This window comes from Syngnathus scovelli, chromosome 2 (assembly GCF_024217435.2).
Source record: "Syngnathus scovelli strain Florida chromosome 2, RoL_Ssco_1.2, whole genome shotgun sequence".
Classification (NCBI taxonomy): Eukaryota; Metazoa; Chordata; class Actinopteri; order Syngnathiformes; family Syngnathidae; genus Syngnathus; species Syngnathus scovelli.
In genome coordinates this window covers 8,813,234-8,834,901 of record NC_090848.1, presented here as the reverse complement: position 1 = coordinate 8,834,901, position 21,668 = coordinate 8,813,234, and the positions used below count along the sequence as shown (strand labels likewise).

The following is a 21,668-nucleotide window of genomic DNA, read 5'->3' as shown; positions in this document are numbered from 1 at the left end:
AAAGATTCCCCCCCCCCCCAAATTAAATCATTCTTCATTTTATCTTTGCTTCAACTTCATCCACACGCAACAAAACACCAAAATCACAAATGAACCCATTGTTGATGGTGAATAGTGCTCACCAGTAGCCCGTGGGTCATTGTCAGTGACACACCCTAAAAAAAAAAAAACATTAGCAAAGCAGCAAGGCCATGAAAGTGAGGGATTACTCTACTTCCAAGTGATATATCTATTTCAACATTTAAAAGGAAAAGACTAATAAAATGTGTTTTTATTTGGCAGTGGCGATATAAATTATTAGGATAAAGTATTTATGATTGAAGCATTTACTCCTTTACAATTGATTTGCCCATGTGAATATCTTAGATCATCCAACGAATGTAAAGAATTGACAAAGACAAGCTAGATGACAAAAAAAGCCATTTTTAGATTATTTGATGTATTTATTTATTCATCAGCCCATAACACTAACCTTTAAGAAAAAGAATATTCAATGCTTCCTGACCCTGTGTGAAGAAGTAGGCTACTTGATAGTTACACGCCTTCCCAGGAGTGGCCAGCCTATAGATGACCCCAAAAGCATCGTAATGACTCATCCAGGAGGTCACAAAGGATGTCAAAAGAATTGATGGCTCTCGCTTCAATTAAGGTAAGAATTTATGATTTAATAATATGCAAGATACTGGGCCAAAATGACATCATTGCAGAGTTCCAAGGCAAAAGACACTACTGACAAAAAAAAAAAAAAAACATCTTGTCTTAACTTTTGCAAAAGATGTGACTAATTAAACAAAAGTTGAATTTCTTGGAAGGTATGTATCTTGTCACATATGGTATAAAATGTAGCGCAGCGTTTCGGGAGAAGAGTCAAACGCGAAGGTAGTAGTTTGATGATATGGGGCTGCTTTGTTGCTCCAGGACCTGTCGTAAACTGGAAAAAAACGAAAGATTTTGGAGTGGCTTCGACGAGGTCCGAACAAAAGTTTGCAGCATGACCTTTAAAAGGCCATTTATGCTCGTAAACCCTCCAGTGTCTCCCATTAATAGGAGAAAACCTTTATACAAAAACTGCATTTTGTCTTTACTTGACAGATATTTACATTTGTTAGGTTGTGGGAAAAACACAATCACGCTACTGTAATTATTTTTGTCCTTTCCTGTGTGACTCATTTCTATGAACAAGCTGATGCTGTTTGTTCACGTCAAAATCCACATTTGAACTACTTGAATTTGGAGAAATAACTATATTAGTAACAACTTGCATAATCTCAAAAGCTCATTTGTATGTTTTGTTTTTGCGGTTGCTGTGTGTGAAATTTTCTTGTTGGTTGATCAAGTGCCGCTGTCTTGCTCTAATCTCCGGTTGTTGTTGAGCAGCCGGCGGGTTAAACGTCAATTCAATCAACTTACGTAACTGTGTGAACACAAAAATAACTTCCTTTGTGTCCTCTATGGTGCCTACTTTCTGTTTGACGGTGAGTTACTGTTGATCTATTGTTGGGTGGCATCTGAAACGGTGTCAAAATGTCAAGAGCAATAAAAAGTACAATGAGTCTTTTTGAATCTGCAAAAAATGTCTTCTTCCATGTATGGATCAAATGCTTGTTATTTTACAGCTATGTTCTTTCTTTAAGGCCAGCAGGTTTCATTATAAGGTCTCAATAAAGGTCAGACTAAGTTGCCCAAAGGTCAAGCGTGTATTTTAGAGTCACCCCTCTTTGGAAAACCATCTGAGAATTATAAATAAATCCAGAGAGGCCCATAACTAATATTTGGAGCCAAAATGATTTTGCTGTAAAAGGAAAAACATCTAGATGTGAAGTTTTAAATTGCACAAACTCTGACAATTCTTGGACATTTTTCAGTGTCCCTTTTGTCTATTTTAATGTCACTGCTGTCGCAAGTAGTTAAAACGTTCAATGCTCTATGCCCCGCCCCTTTCTCTTCATCCTCCGCCTTCATCTTCTTCATCCTCCCCTTCCTCCAGGTATATGCGAAATCTCAGCCAGGCTTCTGTGCACACACGACAAGAGAGTCACAGCAGACTTCCAGCATTTCCCTAGGTAAGTCCTGTTACACAGAGAAATAGCTAGATGGACGGATGGTTATATTCTGATTGTTGCTTGATCCTGTGAAGGGAAATGGTCTTGTCACAGCAGCAATGCTCCCGAATATTTAAATTAATATCAGTTGTAGTTGGTCAGTTGTAAATTTAGACACAAATGTATTACGCAATATATAACTTAATCAATACTTGAATAATTAGTGCACGTTGGAAAGTTAATTTTTGAGATTAAGATGAATTGCAATATGTACAGAGTGGATTGATTTCACATTAAAAGTTCTCTCTACATTAAATTAATGAAATTTAATTGTGATAATCATGTCACATTTGAACAATGGGTGCAGATTGTGATGTATTAAAATGAATAGTCACATGTTATGTTCTACTGAAGCGCCAAAATTTTGTGTTCTTGTGATTTGGTTGTTTACGCTTCATTTAGACAAAAACAATGTGCGGCTTGATTTTGAGGAGCTGTTGTCAGATGACATGAAACAAAAAGAATTTCAAGTTGTGTTTCATTTCAGTGCAGTACTTTTCATATGAGTTGCGGACTTGAATTTTCAATGAAGAACACAAAGCTTTTTTTTTTTTTTTAAAGGAAACGGTTTACATAAATTGCATGCGCGACATTTGAAGTCATCAAGGTGAGCAGATCAAGACTTTCTAATCCATTATATAAGAGAAAAGAGGCCAGGAGAGCAAATTGGGTAACCCTCTCATTTCAGGTGTTCTTAATCCTCTAATTCGTTTCCACGTAACATTCATGACGTTGGTTTCGAAAGATAGCGGTACCACTTGTGGGCTCCTCTAGTGGTATGCAAATGTATTACTAAATTGCATAAAGTTTTTTTTAAATACAGTGCAATACATTTTTTACATTATTGCTAGCATCCGGACTAACCTGCCAAACAAGTTTGCGTGTGGCAGCCTCAGCAGACAGTCATGATCCCATTTCTGCTTTGCGCCGTCCGGGATGTCTGCACACGAATTGTAGGATTATAAAACTGGGACCGCGCGTACTTCAACACCCATGCTGAGTTCTTCCGTGGCGCTTTTACTTTGTCACAACCGTCGTCTCGAGTGTGTAAAGTGAAAGTGTCGCTGTCTTTTGTATTGCCAAAGAAATCCCGCCGAGGCCCACTGAAGACATGGGGCGTCAGGAGGCCGACAACGTGTGGAAAAAAGACACGGAGGACATCCAGGAGATTTTTGACTTCATGGAGGAGTTGGGATCGTAAGTGCACATACTAACTAGATGAACATTGTGTTTGTTTTTTCTTTCCATTTTGATCAGTGTACCTTTCTTAGCCTCATCAAATTAGAGACTGTAGATTTTTCTTCCATTTCAATACTTCTTAGCACATAGTTCCCAATGTGAGTTTTTTATTGCTGGAGGCCAGACGAATCATTTGATGGGATTACTGCGACAAGGCCTACTTTACAGGCGATTTAGACATTGTGTCCGTCGCAAGTCTTGTCTGACCTCATTGACGGCGCCGGGTTTGTCTGGCAGTTGAGGTGTTCATTCACAAAAACAAGATATGGATCAATTAACATGTAGCCTATGTGACATCTGAAGCAATGTTTGTATTTGGGATGCAATAGACATTCTGTGAATTTTGTGACCTGTTTTTGGTGGGGTGCTGTGATATTTTTCTCATGTCAATGCTTCAAATAGGAAAGGTAGACATGGTGCCACAAATTTGCGGGAACAAATTAGCATGTTATGAGCTACACGTTTTGTTTTTCTCTCTCTCTTCACCATTTCATATCCGGGGCTCCGTAAATATGCTGTTCAAAATCGCAATGTTGCGGGCGTTAGGTTCACCATGGCATTATTTTCCGAAGCAACATGTGTTGTGCTACATGCAAACATGCTGAGGAGCCAACATGCCGCATCCGTTTGCATCCACGGACGCAGCTGTCTTCACATTCGACTACAAAATAATTTGATCTTTCCTGCCGACTGATTTCTCCTGAGGGCCATCAGAAGCTTCCAGGAGGGTCATAGAAGGAAAATGAGTTGTGGTTACCATAGAAACAGCGTTTGACTGATGTATGTACCTGAGGGTTTTTTTTTTTTTGTGTTGATGCAGTGTCCAAAACAAAGACAAAGGAAACAAATGAATCAATTACGCCCTTGATGGCACATCTTCCCTTGCCCTTAAATATTTGAGAACTCCCCCCCCCCCCATGCTTATGATTGAGGTCCTATAAATTGTTTAAAGAAATCTTTTAAAAAATAATAATAATAATTTGTAAGCGCACCAAATTGCACAATATATAGAAAGACTTTGAAGAGTGAACGCCTTCATGGAAGTGGATCATTGCCATGGGGGTGCTCCATGCCGGGTGTCAGTCACCCTGTGAGCCGCATGAAGACGCAAAGGAGCTTGTTGCGTCTTAAGTGGTCCAACGTGTGACCGGGGGGGGGGACAGTTCCGTGACGTCAGGGACGGAGGCCTTAATACAAAGGCCTTAATCCGCACATTGGAACACCTATTCTCAGAAGCGGCTCAACATAGCCAGGGCACATCCCGACTCATGTCCCCGACATGTGAACATCTCACACTCAGTACAAATGCTTTGCTACTGTACTTAGCCCTACTTGGTTTTACCCGTCTTATGCGGCCCAAGGGTTTAGAGACTGCGAGAGGGTGTGAGGCATGTTTTTCTCTTTTATCATCTGATTAATGAAGCACTGTGTACATTTTTCGCCGCCACTTATACGTCCTTTAATGTCGTCTGTGTGATAGAAGCCGTGAAATAAAATGTCAAACTCATCCTCTGTGTTTCTGTGCATTCAATGAAACAGAGGCGCCTTTTCCGAGGTTTACATGGTGAGGGAGAAGAAGACGGGAAGGACATTCGCAATGAAGTGCATCAAGAAGAAGCACACCAGAGACCTCAATCTGGAGAACGAGATTAACGTGCTCAGGAGGTTTGTGGCGTCTCGACTTTAATTGGCATGTTGTATCAAGCAAGCAAGATTCAAGTCCATATATGGTATTTTTCTTTTCACCACCTTTTTTGACATTCCATCAAAGTATTGATTTATTATTATTATTTGTGAGTTTTTTTTCATTTATAATAATAATCATACATAATTATTTCGCACCGAGGGAAGTCTTTCTTCTCTGAAAGAGTCAGCAGAATAATACACGTTCTGATTAAACAGACAGAAAACCGGTTTCAACCGGGAGGTTCTATTTTTATGTCATCCCAGGCAGGGCATGTTGAAACCTATAAAAAACAACTGGATCCAAAAATTTGAGGCTCATTTTGCATGAAAGAGTCTAGCGCACTGTTAAGCATTATTTCGTTTAACTTGCTAATACAGTCTTTAACTCACAGTTGGTCTGTTTAGTAATAAAATAAACAGATAAACACTTGTATTTATGATTTGTTTGCACATACCTGTAGCTGAAAAGCGAAGCGTGGAGAGTCTGATTTTGCTAGTTGTACGTTTGAGTAAAATGAACCGTTCTTCACATTTGTCCTTGAACAGAATCAAACACGAGAACGTGGTGGGGCTGGAGGATTTCTATGAAAGTCAGACGCATTTCTACCTGGTCATGCAACTGTGAGTTGAAATTGGATGAATGGCGCCTACCAAGTGGCACCAGGAACAGTTGAAAGGTTGATTGATACAAGTGTTGTGTGTCCATGCGCCACCACCAGCGTTTCCGGCGGCGAGCTCTTTGACCGTATCTTGGACCGAGGTGTGTACTCTGAGAGGGACGCCAGTCGTGTGATCCAACAAGTCTTGCAGGCTGTCAGCTACTTGCATCAGAGCGGTGTTGTCCATCGGGACCTAAAGGTACAACTTTGAAAACAAAATATGGAAAAAATATGGATCTCTACAACTATCAATTATTGGATTTTTTTTTTCTGAGCCATCAATTAGAATATTGCCTGCTGTCAGACACATGAAATAAATACTAATTATATTAATTTACCCACAAATACAGTTCAATAGGAACTAAATTAATCTCCAAAGTGAAGTAATAATTGCAGAGATTTTGCACGTTAGCATGCTAGCCAGTTAGCTGAGCCACGGTGCAATATTTATTTAAAATGTGAGCAATAAACTTAATGCACATTTTGTCTTTGTGTAGCCAGAGAACATTCTGTACTACAGCCCAGAGGAGAACTCCAAGATCATGATCAGTGATTTTGGCTTGTCCAAGATGATGGACAAGGGTGTTATGTCCACTGCCTGTGGCACCCCAGGATATGTTGGTGAGGAAGATACACTTCAATGATTTATTCCTAAATCGACTAACATGTATTTGTTGCATTACATTTTAAGACTGATTTGAATTCTAACTGAATATGTTTCACTTCTTGCAGCTCCTGAGGTGTTGGCACAGAAGCCTTACAGCAAGGCAGTGGACTGCTGGTCTATTGGAGTGATCACGTATATCTTGTGAGCATCCAAGTCAAAAAGTCCAAACTGAATTAACAATTTCTCCAGCGTTGTTTTACCTTGCACATTGCAAATGTATTCAGTTAGTGCCGGATAAAAAAAAAACTATTTAAATAATATTTGACCTTCTTCTTTGCAGCAATGCTGAAAATAGATACGATATAAATAAACATTTATGCTTTTAACAAAAGCATTTTTGATGTTTTTTCTTTTGATATCTTTTTGTTCTGATTGATTCAATTTCTTAATTGTGTCTTTTCAGACTCTGTGGCTATCCTCCTTTCTACGAAGAGAGCGAGACTCGCCTCTTCTCCAAGATCATCAAGGCGCAGTACGAGTTTGACTCTCCCTTCTGGGACGACATTTCCGAATCGGGTAAGAGCGGCCGAGGCCCATGTGGACACCGGTGTCTCTCGTTTTTGGACTCTCATCACCATCTTTCTTGATCAATGCAGCCAAAGACTTTATCCGAAACATGATGGAGAAGAACCCCCTCAAGCGCTACAACACTGACCAAGCACTCCGACACCCCTGGTGAGTTTCAAAAAGCCCATTTAAAACACCGTTGCTGCTCCATTGGCAGATCATGTTGTTAAATAATATGGTATATTTCTCACTTTTTTTAAGCCAAATTTTTTGGCCGTTTAGTCTACATAGTATAAAGTGAAGAAAAGCAATCAGGGATGAAAGCTTAAGAGCCTCCCCGAAAATACACCTGTTGCGTGCTTTTCTAGGATAATCGGAAAGACGGCCCGTAGCCAGGACATCTACTATTCCGTCAGTGTGCAGATCCAAAAGAACTTTGCCAAGTCCAAATGGAAGGTCAGTGCCGGCTCATTTGTTTTCTTTGATCGGCTAAGCCCATTGAGGGGCGGGCCGTTTACGCTCAATCAATTGGGTGACTGCCTAAATCCTCAATGATTAAGGGCAGTTGAATAGAGCTTGTTTTGTAATCAAGGTCGCTGATGTAGGACTTTCACTAGCACTTTACTCTTAATTAGGCCTTAAGTGCTGTTTACTTCAAACGTGTCCTGTCTGTCAATCATAATCAATTTACGTTTGCACATTTTCTGCAATGTCAATTGGACGTCTGGTTTTTCACTGAAAAGATTTTTTTAATGGAAAAAATAACCACTCGATTAATCGAATATCAAAATAATTATTAAATTTGGCAGCCGTGTTAAGAACAGTCTTTTCTGTGGTGTGTCATAGATAAAAAAAATCAAGACATTTCGTTTTTACTTCACTGAGACTGGAAGTATCAAAATGTGGATGTATGGTATGTTGACAGCAAGCCATCAATGCCACCGTGGCCATCAACCACATGAAGAAGCTGCAGCTTGCGCACGCCGCAGCCGGACAGGTCCCCAAGATTGCTCGTATCCCGGACATCCATGTGGTCAAGGCATCCTCCCCTGTCTTGCAACACAAAGGCCTAAATGGACACGATGACCAGGAGGCCGAAGGGAAAATGGCGTCTGCGAACCACATGAGTCTGCCCGACAGCCATGTGGACCTCAGGTGCCACTTCCACCCGTTGAAGGCCAACCACAGCATGGAGCACCCGCCCACCATCGCCGAGACGGAGAAGTACATCTTCCACTCGGAACCCGCCAACCTCAACGGGTGCGTATCCGTTTCGGGCCACCAGGCCAACATTGTGAACTCACCTGACATCATCTCGCCTATCTTTTCAGATATGGCAAAAACAGAATTGGAAAGACCTTTCAGACCAGCGTTTGCTCCATCATGTGAAGCCTGAAAAAAGTTTACTTGGAGAAAAAGTACTCTTTCCTTGGTAAGTACGGAATTCATTTCATTTTCATACTGATAAACAACATGGCGGACGACTGATGTCCAACCACTTTGCTTGGTCATGGAGTGGTCATCAGGCGTTCTGCCAAAAATATTCCAGCTTCATTTCATTTTCACAATTTTTTGCGCTGGTCTTCATACATGCGAAAGATTGAGAAATGGTTTACTAGATGAACCTGTTGCTTTTACATCAGCATAAAAGCACTGTTTTCAATTAAATGGGCCCACTTTTCACAATGAGGAAATAATCTATTTCTCTATTTTAAAAAAATGGGTGAGATTTTTCTTTGATTGTGCAACTCTCGTTTGTGCCATTCTCATCTGATCAAAATCTAAAAAGACGCTAGCATTTTCAAAGTAGCTTCCTGCTGATGATCTGAACTTTGCTCTTTGCAGGTTTGTGTAGCTGTTACACTGAGCAGCTCAGCAGCATGCGGCTGTTTTGTCTACAGCGCCACCCGGTGCTGAGAATGGGAAGTGGTTAACCCTGCCGGACATGAGCCGTCTGTCTGCAAACTGCACTGCAGCCAATGGGACACATTTGTCACATTTGTGTTGTCATTTAGTTACGAAAGTGCCTAGGAGGCTTTCGACATACATTTGCAACGAAAAACAATGATCAACAATTTCTGATTTTCTGAAATGTTGAGCAGAAAAATACTATATATAATACTTTGTAAAAGTGTCATTATTTGCACCCCTAGTAATTTATAATTTCCCAAAAATGTGTCCTATTCAAGCATAAATAAAAACATTGTGTTGTCAGCAGACATCCATGCTAAATATCTAGCTCGCATTGCCCACATGTCAGGGCATTGCACGACCTAATTAGTCCATTTGGGGATTTTTTCCCCCTTCCATTTCATTTAATATTTCATTTTTTATTTTTGTGAACTGTGAATCAGTTTTAGTTTTCTTCATTGACTCACCCATAAAACACGCTTGTTGGACAAGAAGACAAATTAATGTTGTTGTTTTTTAAAGTTTATTTGATTGTGTTAAACACATTGGGGCGAGGTTGTGTTTGAAAATGTGATGGATGAATAAAGTTTGAAATGTGTTTTATAAATAAAGCTGCATTGCCTTGGCCTATAGTCAAATAATGCAGTTGTTTTTGTATTTTATGTGACACCATTTTAACAGTTGACAGTGAATATCAAAACCTGCTTTTGATTTTCCTCTCAAATTATTTTTTTACATCCAATTCTGTATATGTGCCAGGCAAAAAATAATAATAACCTGGTGAAGCCACAGGCTACTCAAACGAGATGTGGGAGCGGACCTCGTGAGGTCAAGCCTCTCTGTGACAAAGATCAGACACATTTCGCAAGTGAACAGCCTGATGACACACGCGACAGTATGAACCAGGTCGAAGGTTTTGGCCGTGAGACTCTTCCTGCTCAGAGACTGGAGCGCCTTCAGATCGTGTGGTTTGATTAGTTTGTTCAAGATTATCAACAGTGTGCAAAATGATGCAATGTTTCTCCATACAGTGCTGATTGGAAATGGATGGTTTCAATAATTGTACCATACATGGATGAGACCTATATGGAATATTACCTTTGGAACATGTTATGGCACACACTTACATTTTTTTACTCATTTTTTTAATCAGCGATGCAAGTAACATTTTGTGTTTTTTTTTTCTTCTTGATTCTGAATTTCCCCTAGTTTTGTCTAGCACATCAAGTTTTCCTAATGATCATATAGTAATATTTAAATCAGCATCTAAAATACATTTAGGGACACAGAGCCACCTTATTAAGATTTGTTTTCATTGTGAAATCCACTGGGTTTATTTGTCTCTCACAAGACTTTGCCCTTTTACCTGAAGTCTCCAACAAGAGCTACTCATGAATATGAATTCTGTGGCCCCGGTAGGAGTCGGCCCATTCTCCTCTTGTATATAAAGCACAAGACCAGCCATTGAGTGTGTCTGCGGATGTCTGATCAGGCCCAACCTGCAACAATGCAACCCCAGCAAGGGCGATTCACTGTAAGTACCTCCTCGCAATTCTATGTGATGAACGATACTTGACTTGACAAATCATGTTTGACTTATTGACTTATAATAATATCAGTATCGGTATCACGATATTAGCCCTGGAAAATACATATCAAACGCAGTTAAAAGACGATATGATCCTGTTCACCAAGGAGATGCTGCACCAGAGTCCCGGACTGGGTTTTCTGAAGATCTACGTGCTGGGCTCAGCTCTGGTGGTGCTGGGGGTGCTAGGAGGGCTACTGGAGATGGCCTTTGTGCCGGTCCCAGAGCAGCTGGGCACTGGAGGAGAAGAAACAGTGGAAGTTCTCTTAAAGACCAAGAAACGGGTGTCCACCAGTTCCCACACTACACTGCTTTGCAGTCCAAACATCTGGCAATGGTCACTCTAAGAAAGTCAGCGTACGTCTATCCAGCTATTGGCCATGTTTGTTCACCAAATAAAGTCACTTATGGGTGTTCTGTCAGATTCTTTGTCCTTCATGGCAGTGTTACCAGGAAACTAAGAACAAATGTTGGAGATGGGATTGGTTGTGACGTGGCAACTTTGATGTCATTTTCAGTCAACAGCAAGTGGAAAAACGGCCGATGGATAAAAATGGGTGAATTTTGCTGCTTAACTCGATCACATTCCACACACAATATACTAACTGGAATACTGTGTTTAGAAGGGTGGGGGCACAAACAACATATTATTGTAAAGAAAATTTTAGGTTTGACGTCCTCTTTAAAACTGCCGCCCTAAATTTGGAGAGTCATGTATATATTTTTCAGATGGTACTTAAGTATCCAAATTTGGATAAAGAAGACTACATGGGCATGAGTGAATCAATGCTGTATCGAAATAGATGTAATTATATTTTTAAACACTGGTGGCCCTAGCGAGCTCAGCCTCGTCAAAAAATTGATTTTGGTCGTTGGCGGAAGTGACGTCATAAGCGTGCGCGCAGAGTGTTGTTTACTAACGGAGACTCCGCGGTTGTAGCTGAGCTCCCACAGTGTCAAAATCAACTTGTCCTCCGTATGAATGAGTGAATACAAACGTGCGGTGGTTGTTGGAACGTGTGATGGCGGATCCTGCGGTGGCAACGGGAGCATCGCTGGCTGCTGGCGGGGTGAGAAGAACTCTAATGCGGGCAACAGATTAGCTAGTTTGCGGGCTAAGCTATCCTTCGATATTCACGTGTGATTAATTGGCATTAACTGTTAAGTTGTGCTCAATTAAATGTGCATTTTGACGTGGTTTGTAGTCGAATTTCCCAAATCAATGTGTAGAATAGGGCACATTCTTGGGCCTTTTCCCTAAACTCTCTTTGATTGTCACATTAATATCAAAGAGCGCATACGTCATGGAATTAGCAAAAAACATTTGAGTGATCTTTAATATCTATTCCTTACCACTCTGTAAATCTAGGCTCAAGTTACACTTGCTTTTGCATGAATTCCGTACAAAAGTGTTAGGTTAATATCTCGTCTTTCCTTAATGTCTTGTTACGTCTACGCTTTGATCCGTGCACTTATGCATAAAAAATAACAACTTACGTAGGTTAGTCATTGCGTTTTGCGTGATGCATGACATCGAAGTGGTTATTTAGTTATGCTTAGTTCTTATACTCATTTCATTACCATGTGTTTAATGAAGAACAATAAAGCAAGTGTTGTCTACATTAGTCTATCAGTGAATGTATTTTGTATTTGCTGTGGCTTCCCAGCGTGCAGTTGGCAATAAAGCTACCAGCAGCCCGGTGGAGAACTATCATATGGCTCGACGGCGGACCCTCCAGGTGGTGGTGAGCGCTCTCCTGACAGAGTGCGGCTTCGACTGTGCCGAAAAAGCAGCCGTGGAAACACTCACCGAGATGATGCAGAGTTGTACGTCCCCATCAGAAAGTCACTCCAGTTCTTATCCTTTTGCTATTTGAAAAGCTAGATAGGTAAATCTTTTTGGTTGTAGAGTAAATAACACAACTCGTTTTTTTCTCTTTTCCTCAGATATAACAGAAATTGGGCGCTGTGGTAAGTCGTATTGTGAGCACACAGCCAGAAGCATCCCGACTCTCTCGGACACTGTAGTGACGCTTATTGAAATGGGTGAGTCACACGACGCATAGTATTCATGCACATACGGAAGGATAAACATAAGATTCTGTCGGCTTTGTTTGCCTTCAGGATTCAATGTTGAGACGCTGCCCGCATACGCCAAGCGCTCCCAGAGGATGGTCATCACCGCACGTGAGAATCTTCCTCTTCATCATCCGTTGACTTGAACAACTCTCGTTGACTTGAACAGCTTGCGTGAAATGTGTCGCGTGTGTTGACTTTCAGCTCCAGTCACCAACCACCCGATGACACCCAAAGCGCTGTCGGCTGGACAGAAGCGCATGCACCCGCCTCACATCCCCAGCCACTATCCGGAGTTCCCCGACCCACACACCTACATCAAAACCCCCGTGAGTCAAAAATTGCATACCCACAAACAAAGAAAAAACACATTTTTTATTTGGCACGATGTTTTTATTTTTTAATAGGATTTATGACAAGTTAAATAAGACTTGGGCATTTATGCTAGAAAGCTAATATTTTTTTCATACAAGCAAAGGATAGTAAATTGACTAAATTAGGAATTGATTTCTTGTAAAAAAAGAGCCATTATTTAATAACGGTGTTATTTGTAGGCTGTATCGCCCAAACCTAGAAAAGTTGCTGTATTGTATCCAGTGTCCAGTTGGAGCATCTTGACCTTGACACAGTCACTCATTGCCCTCTGCGCAGACATTTCGGGAACCAGTTTCAGACTACCAGGTGGTGCGTGAGAAAGCAGCGACTCAGAGGCGGGATGTGGAGCGAGCGCTCACGCGCTTCATGGCCAAGACCAGCAAAACGCAGAGCCTCTTCAAAGACGACATCACCTCTTTCCCATGTAAGTCGTTTTTTTTTTTTTAATTACAATCTGTATGCGCCCCTGTTCACATGGTAGCTCCTCCCTCGAGTAGTATACATCAAAGGTCACCGAATCCAAAAGTCCAAAAACAAGGACTTAATTGTGTCAAACTTTCAAAGGTCTTAACAGCAGATAAGTAGAAATTTCTGATTCAAAAGTGTCAGTATCAGGGTGTCAAGGCGATGGAAACGTTTCAATGAACGGATGAATGTGTTTGTCATGTTTCAGTGTGTCACATTTTGTGTTGCGGCTAGTGATCGCAGCGCAGCCAAGTGCCGTCCCTTACCTCAGTGCCCTCCTGCCTTCCGAACTGGAGCTGCAGACTCTGGAGGAAGCGGACTCGTCAGAGCAGGACGACCAGACGGATGGCGAGAATGCTGCCGGCAACATCTTGAGTGTAAGCTGCCGCTATTCAAAACAAGACAATCTTTTTGTAATGAGGCCATTGTGATGGGAAGCCTTGTAGCTCAAATTCGAAATGAGCAACGTCTTACAAAATAAAAACAAAATTGTTGCAGATGCTCAAAACATTCATACAACAGATTAATTGTGATTAATCAATTCATCAACAACTAATCAATTCTAGAATCAATCATTATTTTGATAATTGTGCTGAAGCACTGCTGATACAAATGAAGGTGCTCAAGTTGTTCTCAAGTTGGGGGCAGGGTAAATTATGCTGGACTCCACAAAGTGAAACCTCAGAATTCTATAAGGTCCTCGTGCTAGAACTCAAAACATTCTTGAGGCTGGAAATTTGCACGCTTGCGTTGGCGTGTATGACCGTCCTTGTTTCTTGAATTGGTCACAGATGAGAAGAAACCGCAGCAGCTAAAAGCATTCTTGTATTCCTCTTGAATGAATGAAACTAGGCAAGAAATGTCTCCAAATTGTGCTGCTTTGGCAGGATGACACGGTGGTGGACAAAGAGAACACCCTGCTTCCTCCAGGCGGCGCTATTCCCTCCACCAAGGGCAACGAGGACAACGTGATCGACAACCCGTACTTGCGCCCCGTCAAGAAGCCCAAAGTGAGGAGGAAGAAATGAACAAACTGTTGGACTATCCTTATGAGTTGTCATGGTGACCTGGATTGGTCTACTCAAAAGAACACTGTGTTTGATTCCATCTTATTTTCTTCAGTTCTTGAAGCACTCATTGAAAGGCATCTCTTTGTCATTTGGTATCACAGATTTTTTGTGAATAAATGCATATGTTCATTTTTGTATCCCTTTTATAGTGAATTCATCAAAACGGGTGCCACAGTGTGTTTTTTTTAACCTGGGTACTGTTTGTTTTTATTGGTTCCAAATCAGTCCTTAGCATGTCTGTGACTTTGTGTTCCCAATTAAAAGTATGATGGCGTGTATGCATATATACGCCTAAATATTGTTATCCAATATATCTACTGCAATTTCACATTAGATTGCTGGTTTGAAATTTACTTTTATAATTATTATTATTTTAATAAACATTTATGTTAAAACTTGTCTGTTTTTTTAGACCTTGTTTTTATGTTCGCCAATTAAAACAAAAATCAGACATTTAGTTAACAGCTTTATATGACAATATGTATGTGGTTTACGTTGTTATATGAGCAAAATAACAAATGTCGGTATAACGGATTTTTTTTCTACCTTTTATTCAAACACAAACACATTTGGTATAATAACACCATCAATTACAATCCAACAAATACAAAATTAAATTAAATTTGACCATGATAATTTTCCTAATAAAGTGGCCTGTTATTAGGTACACTTGAAAATGGCGGTGTACCTAATAGAGTGTCCGTGTGATTCCCTCGTTAAGTGCAGGTGCGTGAAAAGTTTTAGCTCCTTTTGAACGTGAAAGAAGCTAAAACTTTTCCCGCAGGTGCGCTTAACGAGGGTCACTTGGAAAACATGTTGGAACGCGGCCCGAGGACTAGAGCTTGACACCTGTGACCTTTGGCCATGATATTTCCCTAATAAAGTGGCCTATTATTAGGTACACTTGAAAATGGCGGTGTACCTAATAGAGTGTCCGTGTGATTCCCTCGTTAAGTGCAGGTGCGTGAAAAGTTTTAGCTCCTTTTGAACGTGAAAGAAGCTAAAACTTTTCCCGCAGGTGCGCTTAACGAGGGTCACTTGGAAAACATGTTGGAACGCGGCCCGAGGACTAGAGCTTGACACCTGTGACCTTTGGCCATGATATTTCCCTAATAAAGTGGCCTGTTATTAGGTACACTTGAAAATGGCGGTGTACCTAATGGAGTGTCCGTGTGATTCCCTCGTTAAGTGCAGGTGCGTGAAAAGTTTTAGCTCCTTTTGAACGTGAAAGAAGCTAAAACTTTTCCCGCAGGTGCGCTTAACGAGGGTCACTTGGAAAACATGTTGGAACGCGGCCCGAGGACTAGAGCTTGACACCTGTGACCTTTGGCCATGATATTTCCCTAATAAAGTGGCCTGTTATTAGGTACACTTGAAAATGGCAGTGTACCTAATGGAGCGTCCGTGTGACGTCACACATCAAACAGCCAATCAGAAAGTGGGGCTGAGGGCGGGTGTGACACTTTTCACTTTCTGTGAAGCCTTGACCATGATTTTTGAGTATTTGATTTAAAAAAAAAAAAGAAAAAAAGATCAGTGTGTGTGTGTGTGTGGGGGGGGGGGGAGCATTTGTTGAACGATTCGTTTGAACGAATCTTTTGAGTGAACTGATTTTAAAGATTCAGTTCACTTAAATGAACTGGAATGCACATCACGAGTGTAGCAGAGCTGATGAGTTTGAGTTCACCAAATCTGGTCTATTCGCGAGCTACTCCATTAAACCATATACTGTAAGTACCTTCCATGGTACACAAGCGAGGGTTCCATGGTATGGTGGTTAGTGCTCTGGACTCTCACCCCAGCGATCGGAGTTCAAATACCAGTAAAACCACAAAAATATTCCATCACCTTTTTTGGTGGAGCCTTGGTTTAATGACAGTTGGGCGACATGGTACTTCTGCAAATTTCGTCTGCGTTCAGAAAAAACACTCAACATTCATAAATGTCATAGTGCTAATTGGAAAAAGACTACAAGTGCAGCATCAGTTGCCAAACTACTTGTTAATCAGGCAGAAATGACAAAATTTATATTTTATTTTGGATTGCATCAGTTGGCAAAAGAAACATGTTCAAGTTTAAAAACACTCACTTATTGCATAGTGTAAGGATCCTGAATCAAACTATGAAGGCCTCCTTTGTAGAAATAAATAAGGTTCGAGAGCAGTAGTGGCACAATTTGAACATGACTTGAACGTAAAGGAATGATTCAGGAGAAGTCGACTTCTATACAACACTGCATACACCCTTTAAAATAAAAATGGTGTGTCAAATTAAGATAGAAAAAAATGATCACAGGTCTGAAACATTCTTCTAAGCATCAAGCACAAAATCAGATGCAAAAAAGGCATTCTATCTCTGGCAATTGTGGTAAACCTTTGACACACGCACACACAATCAAGCTAAACTAGATATACACTAAAAAGGTGACTCAACCTGATGGTTTTGGCACTTAGGGAATAACAGCGTCTTAAAACGGAGCTCAGAGAGAAGGGCTCGAATACTGTCACTCCGACTGAGGCACAGAAATAGACGGCCCTTTGGGGTCATCGAATCGGTCCATGGTGTTGAGCTGCATGATCATGTGCAGCCCGTAAACGAAGATGGTCAGCAGGATCAGCGACGTCAACAGCCCCATCCAAATTCCTGGCGTGAAGAAGCCTGCGCAGTCGCTAGCATAAGAGAAATTCGTTCCGTTGACCAAGCTGAAACCCTGAATCTGCAAAGCGGAAGGAAATCCATCAATTTAGTCAGTTGCAATTCAGTCGCAACAGAATCGGAAAGCTGAAGCTCAACTGAAAGGTAGTGGAATTAATTGAACTGTTAAAATATTAACGTAGGAATGGTTCCAACAGGTCAAGAAATGTGGACAGAAGGGTGAAATATGAATTTGAATCGGTCAAATGTGGAATGAGCAGAGAAATATGAAAATTCCATTGTAAATTTTCTTGTGGAGATTAGAGGAACTAATCAATGTATTTTGAGAATGTACGTATATTCTTAACTATATATTTACGATTTGTAATTGGAAGTAGTCAAGAAATATGGAAGGAGGAAGGTATTTTACTGTGTTAAGTGGGATTGTTGTTGTGGGGATTCGGAATTATGGGAAAAGTGGGAAGTTTTGGAACGAGGAAAATACCTTGGATATCATGAAAAGTCAGCCAAATAATGATTCCCCCCCCTCAATGTGAGCCCTGTTGAGCATCCGAGGAAATTACCTGGAAGTTAATGAAATTGAACCTCCAGTTGGCCACACTTTCATCTGTGGAGTTAGGCACGAGTAGAGGATTGCGGAAACTGCTGAGCATGCCGCAACTGAAGGAATACTCGGCGGGCGCAGAGAGGGCGCGGGTCCCCATGAAGGATGCCGTCCCGTTGTTGGACTCTAGCCGCACCCAGTCCAGGGTGAACCAGTTCCTGCCCGACACTGGATAGAAGCGCTGACTCATGGCAAAGCTGCAAAGCCACATGGAAGAAACGTGCTGAGTAAGGGCGAATGGTCAGCATAATCACTCAATGGCTTTGACTATTTGCCTATCAATTCCTTACAGGCAAGTGAGTTCATTGCAAAATTTGACTTCAATACCTGTGCTTTGGCCTTGATTTCCTTACCTCAGGTTGAAGCCTGATGGGTAGCTGAGCACAAGCCTGAATTAAAAAAAAAAAAAAAGGCACACATTTCAGTGACACATAAAACATTGGTAGTCCAAAAATCCAAACAACGCCTCTCACAAGGAGTTGGTGGCATTGCACATGGACCCCGCCAAGGAGGCCGTGTTGTTGGTGAGGTCGATCCACCCCTCGGTGGGTGAGACACGGATGGTGATGTTCTGAGCCCACAGCATGATGCAGGGGTTGCCAGACTCATTGTTGAACACGATGGGCGGTTTGACATTGGGGACAGCGGCTTGGAGCAGTGAGCGACCAATGGCAGGACGCTTCACAGAGGGCGAGGAAATTACCTGAAATATAAAGTCAGCTGAAATAAAGACTGTTGGCGCCATGCGTTCAACGAGGGCCTTGTTTCCTCACTCGTGATGGTTGGGCTCCTGTATACACCGCTGTGTAAGGCACATTGACGTCATCCATCGTCCTCACAACCTTGGCAATCATCACATCTGAAAGGACATGAGGGATTCATTGTTGAAGGAATTTGAGAAGGTATTTGTTCAAATTTTGTAGTGCTTTTCCTCATCGGGGTTGTAATTGGATTATTATAATAATGTATATTGATGATATTATTATATCAATGAATATAATAAGTGGTATTATTACTAATGATGGTAATAATAATTTTTCTTGAAACGAGGGGCACCAACAATTTTGTGCACGCATGTAGCTTCGGGGTGAGTGATTTTCAAAATTGTTGGTGAGCTGTACTCACATGGAAGGTGATGTTCTAACCAAAGTTTTTATTTTAACAATCAGTTAATCATGTTGCTAAAATAATTCTGGGGCATAATAACCAACGGATATCAGTCAGGCAAATTGCAATCAATCTTACCGTTGTCACGCAGCACTTCCTGGCAAGACTTCTGCAAGCTGCACGGGAAAGAATAATTACATTCTTAATGTTATGGATCATATTGCTACAAATGAAAAAGCGTTTTCATCCGGTGTCACTTGACCTTGTGCAATAAGGCAGATTGATGATGAGCAGATTGTTGACAGATGCATCCAGGTCCACCTGCGACAAGTTGTCCCCATCCACCAGCACTGGCGAGACGCCCAGAAGCTCCTCCAGCAGTGTTGACGTGGATGTGGAGGGCGACCACGCCACAGCGGGAAACGTCACCGAAGATGCAGACGACCGTAGCAGCACCTGGACACAAAGCGGCGAGTAACAACTGGCCAAACGATGCACTGCCTGAACACTCAGGTGAATGGAAAAGGTACCTCCAGATTCTGAAAGGCGCCATCCTGCTTGTTTCCAAACACGCCGGCGAACACTGTGAAGTCATCCTTGCTCAACTGTACAAACACAGAAAAACATTTTACTCTGCCAATACAGACTGTACTGTTGTTACACGTGTTGTGCTAATATTCACAACCAAGGTCACAACCAATCATGGCTCACCAGTTTTGAAAAGCTGAGCTGTGATTGGTTGTCACCTGAGACCTATCAACTGTGATGTAATTTTCAGTCAACAGCAAAAGTGGCAAGATGGCCACCCCCTTTGATGGATAAAAAAGGTTGAATTTTTTTGCTTAACTCAAATTCTACAGAAGCAAAACAATATGCTGTGTTTAGACTAGTGGGGGCACATACAACATAATATTGCAAAGAACATTTTCTGGGTTGACTTCCCCTTCAAGTTTAGCGGGCATGTATTTTGTCCACACAGACAGCTTTGAAAAGTATATTTTTCTTTCACCTACCTCAATAAAAACACCATTTTAAAAACTGGAGTTCACATTTACTTGAGCTATGTTTGTCTGATGTTTACAACGTTTACTTTTAACGCCTCTGTATGTCATCTCCTGACTTAGGAACTGCGTGGTAATTGTAGATGAGCTACAGTAATAGATCAACGGAAACGCCTTCCCCCAGAACACATAGTGGAATTGTTTGTGGAGGAATTTCCAAAGAGGAAGTAAGCCTCCAACTCAATGTCACACAACAATGAGAACAATGAAGCGCAGCATCACGTGGTGCCGTGTCACATGACTCTCCCCCTCGCCACGAGCCTCCCCATTCATCTAACATGTCACCTCACCGACCTTATCTTGCAGGAAGAGCAGCACGGTGTGGACACCGGAACCAAAGGCGGAGCCGAGGTAGGAGGCTAGCTGCTGGGAGGATGTGACCTGGCCTGCTGAAGATGAGGCCACGTGTGGCAAACTGCTGGAAAACAAAAGAGAAACATCAACTCATTCAACGATTGGAAGCAGACACCAAAGAAGTAGTCATGCAACTTTCAGGGAATTTCTGGAAATCAACCTGTATTTAACTGAATACACTATAAAGACAAGATATGTAATGTTATAAACGTTTAAATGTATTGCTTTTTAGCAAATAATCATTCATTTACAATTATACGACTGCAACACGTTTATTAAGAAAATGGCAGAAAAGATGAGAAAATTGAGGAATGCCTGTTTGGAATATCCCCCAGGTGAACTGCCTGATTGGGAACCAGTGATTTGGTATAAAAGGAGCTTATCTGATTTGTCATTTACAAGCAATTTCTTTCAATACATTCCTTGAAAAACATGTTTATTTTAAGTTCCATTAGGACCAACCAAATAATAATCCTATTTACTTTTACGACCATGACAATTTTCTCATCGTGGAGTGTTATAATTGTAATTGAACTTCGATTAATTGCACAGCCCTACGCTACACCACTGGACTATTTCAATCCATTTGGGAACAACACAGGGTAGGACAATGTACCGTTTTGAGTTGGGGCCCTGATAAAGCGAGTTCCGTATATTCATGATGTACAGTAATACCATTTATTACAATAATTACTTCAATTTTGGACTGCTCGATCGGCCTACCATGCATATCTTTGAACTGTGGGAGGAAAATGGAGTACCCGGAGAAAACTAACTCGTTCTTGTAACTATTATGCACTTACACAGTGATAGGCTGGCGAGTCGGTGACTAGTATTAAAGTACCTCGCCTTCTTCTCAATCAGCTGGTATAAACTCCAGTAATCTCAAATGAAAATTGTATAGCATTTGAATAGTCGCTTTTCGACATAGGAAGCGAAAAGTTTGCCAGAGTTTTGTTCGCTTGCTCTTATTCAAAGATCTAAGAGGAAAAAGTAATTTAGCAACGGGCGTTAGCGTTAGCATGCTACACAGCGACGTTCATTTCACGACTAAATGAGGGAATATGTGACATATTACCCGTGTGAGGACCAAATGAGAAGCGGTACTTGGGCAGTCGAATCCGCCGTCCCAAAAGAGGCCAAAAGAACACAAAGTAAAAACATTGGCCGCGCTTGACGATAGCACGGCCAGCCAGCTGCCATCTTGACAAGTTGTACCAAAACTTACCTGCACGTGACACCAAACAGCTGACTGTCATGTGACCAAGATGGTGCGAGCTTCTGCGCATGCGCTCACTGCCGCTCTGTCTGTCTCTGTCTATCTGTCTGTTTGTCTGTCTGTGGAGTACAGTGGATAACAGTGGAGCGACAGGGTTGTAATTCTATGAAAATAACAATAAAAAATTAATAAAAATTAAAATAAATTATATGAAAAAAATCAAGAACGGGAAAAAAAGTAGAAAAAGATAATCGAATATAATGAGGGACATTTTACGATTAAATTGTTGTAAACATGAGTTTTTTTCTCATTTTATAAGTAAA

General features: G+C 41.3%; 3 protein-coding genes across 4 annotated transcripts; 2 read left to right on the top strand and 1 right to left on the bottom strand.

Moving 5' to 3' along the window:
• Positions 1 to 1,870: 1,870 nt before the first annotated feature.
• On the top strand, positions 1,871 to 9,412 carry LOC125989208 (calcium/calmodulin-dependent protein kinase type 1D). The gene is made up of 13 exons (XM_049755305.1): positions 1,871 to 2,063; positions 3,188 to 3,299; positions 4,881 to 5,006; positions 5,574 to 5,648; positions 5,747 to 5,885; positions 6,184 to 6,307; positions 6,419 to 6,494; positions 6,757 to 6,869; positions 6,950 to 7,028; positions 7,229 to 7,316; positions 7,786 to 8,120; positions 8,192 to 8,292; positions 8,706 to 9,412. The coding sequence occupies exons 1-12, from the start codon at positions 1,886 to 1,888 to the stop codon at positions 8,247 to 8,249; spliced, it is 1,503 nt and encodes a 500-aa protein (XP_049611262.1). The 5' UTR covers positions 1,871 to 1,885; the 3' UTR covers positions 8,250 to 8,292; positions 8,706 to 9,412.
• A 1,827-nt stretch (positions 9,413 to 11,239) lies between these two features.
• Positions 11,240 to 14,740, top strand: taf8 (TAF8 RNA polymerase II, TATA box binding protein (TBP)-associated factor). Its single transcript, XM_049755306.2, has 8 exons — positions 11,240 to 11,429; positions 12,027 to 12,186; positions 12,307 to 12,405; positions 12,484 to 12,546; positions 12,640 to 12,764; positions 13,087 to 13,234; positions 13,510 to 13,652; positions 14,163 to 14,740. The coding sequence occupies exons 1-8, from the start codon at positions 11,382 to 11,384 to the stop codon at positions 14,301 to 14,303; spliced, it is 927 nt and encodes a 308-aa protein (XP_049611263.1). The 5' UTR covers positions 11,240 to 11,381; the 3' UTR covers positions 14,304 to 14,740.
• Positions 14,741 to 16,361: 1,621 nt separating this feature from the next.
• LOC125989201 (V-type proton ATPase subunit S1) lies at positions 16,362 to 21,373 on the bottom strand. Of its 2 annotated transcripts, none has more exons than XM_049755291.1 (10): positions 21,205 to 21,373; positions 20,067 to 20,190; positions 19,242 to 19,316; positions 18,974 to 19,167; positions 18,850 to 18,887; positions 18,378 to 18,463; positions 18,078 to 18,307; positions 17,958 to 17,993; positions 17,564 to 17,801; positions 16,362 to 17,061 (listed from the first exon to the last, which is right to left on the bottom strand). In XM_049755291.1, exons 1-10 carry the CDS (start codon positions 21,327 to 21,329, stop codon positions 16,849 to 16,851), a joined length of 1,359 nt encoding a protein of 452 aa, XP_049611248.1. In that variant the 5' UTR covers positions 21,330 to 21,373; the 3' UTR covers positions 16,362 to 16,848. The 2 variants fall into 2 exon arrangements, with proteins under 2 accessions (XP_049611248.1, XP_049611249.1); XM_049755292.1 differs by having other exon boundaries at positions 20,067 to 20,187.
• Positions 21,374 to 21,668: the final 295 nt, after the last annotated feature.

Bases quoted from the DNA above. Each gene is read 5' to 3' on its own strand.
- LOC125989208 (XM_049755305.1), top strand. From the start codon at position 1,886: ATGTCACTGCTGTCGCAAGTAGTTAAAACGTTCAATGCTCTATGCCCC. The intron at 5,886-6,183 runs GTACAACTTTGA...GTCTTTGTGTAG, and splicing joins TTGTCCATCGGGACCTAAAG to CCAGAGAACATTCTGTACTA. The intron at 7,317-7,785 runs GTCAGTGCCGGC...GTATGTTGACAG, and splicing joins TTGCCAAGTCCAAATGGAAG to CAAGCCATCAATGCCACCGT.
- LOC125989201 (XM_049755291.1), bottom strand. From the start codon at position 21,329: ATGGCAGCTGGCTGGCCGTGCTATCGTCAAGCGCGGCCAATGTTTTTA. The intron at 18,888-18,973 runs GTCAAGTGACAC...TTTCCCGTGCAG, and splicing joins AATCTGCCTTATTGCACAAG to CTTGCAGAAGTCTTGCCAGG. The intron at 17,062-17,563 runs GTAATTTCCTCG...TCCGCTTTGCAG, and splicing joins TCAATTTCATTAACTTCCAG to ATTCAGGGTTTCAGCTTGGT.
- taf8 (XM_049755306.2), top strand. From the start codon at position 11,382: ATGGCGGATCCTGCGGTGGCAACGGGAGCATCGCTGGCTGCTGGCGGG. The intron at 12,406-12,483 runs GTGAGTCACACG...GTTTGCCTTCAG, and splicing joins AGTGACGCTTATTGAAATGG to GATTCAATGTTGAGACGCTG. The intron at 13,235-13,509 runs GTAAGTCGTTTT...TGTTGCGGCTAG, and splicing joins CGACATCACCTCTTTCCCAT to TGATCGCAGCGCAGCCAAGT.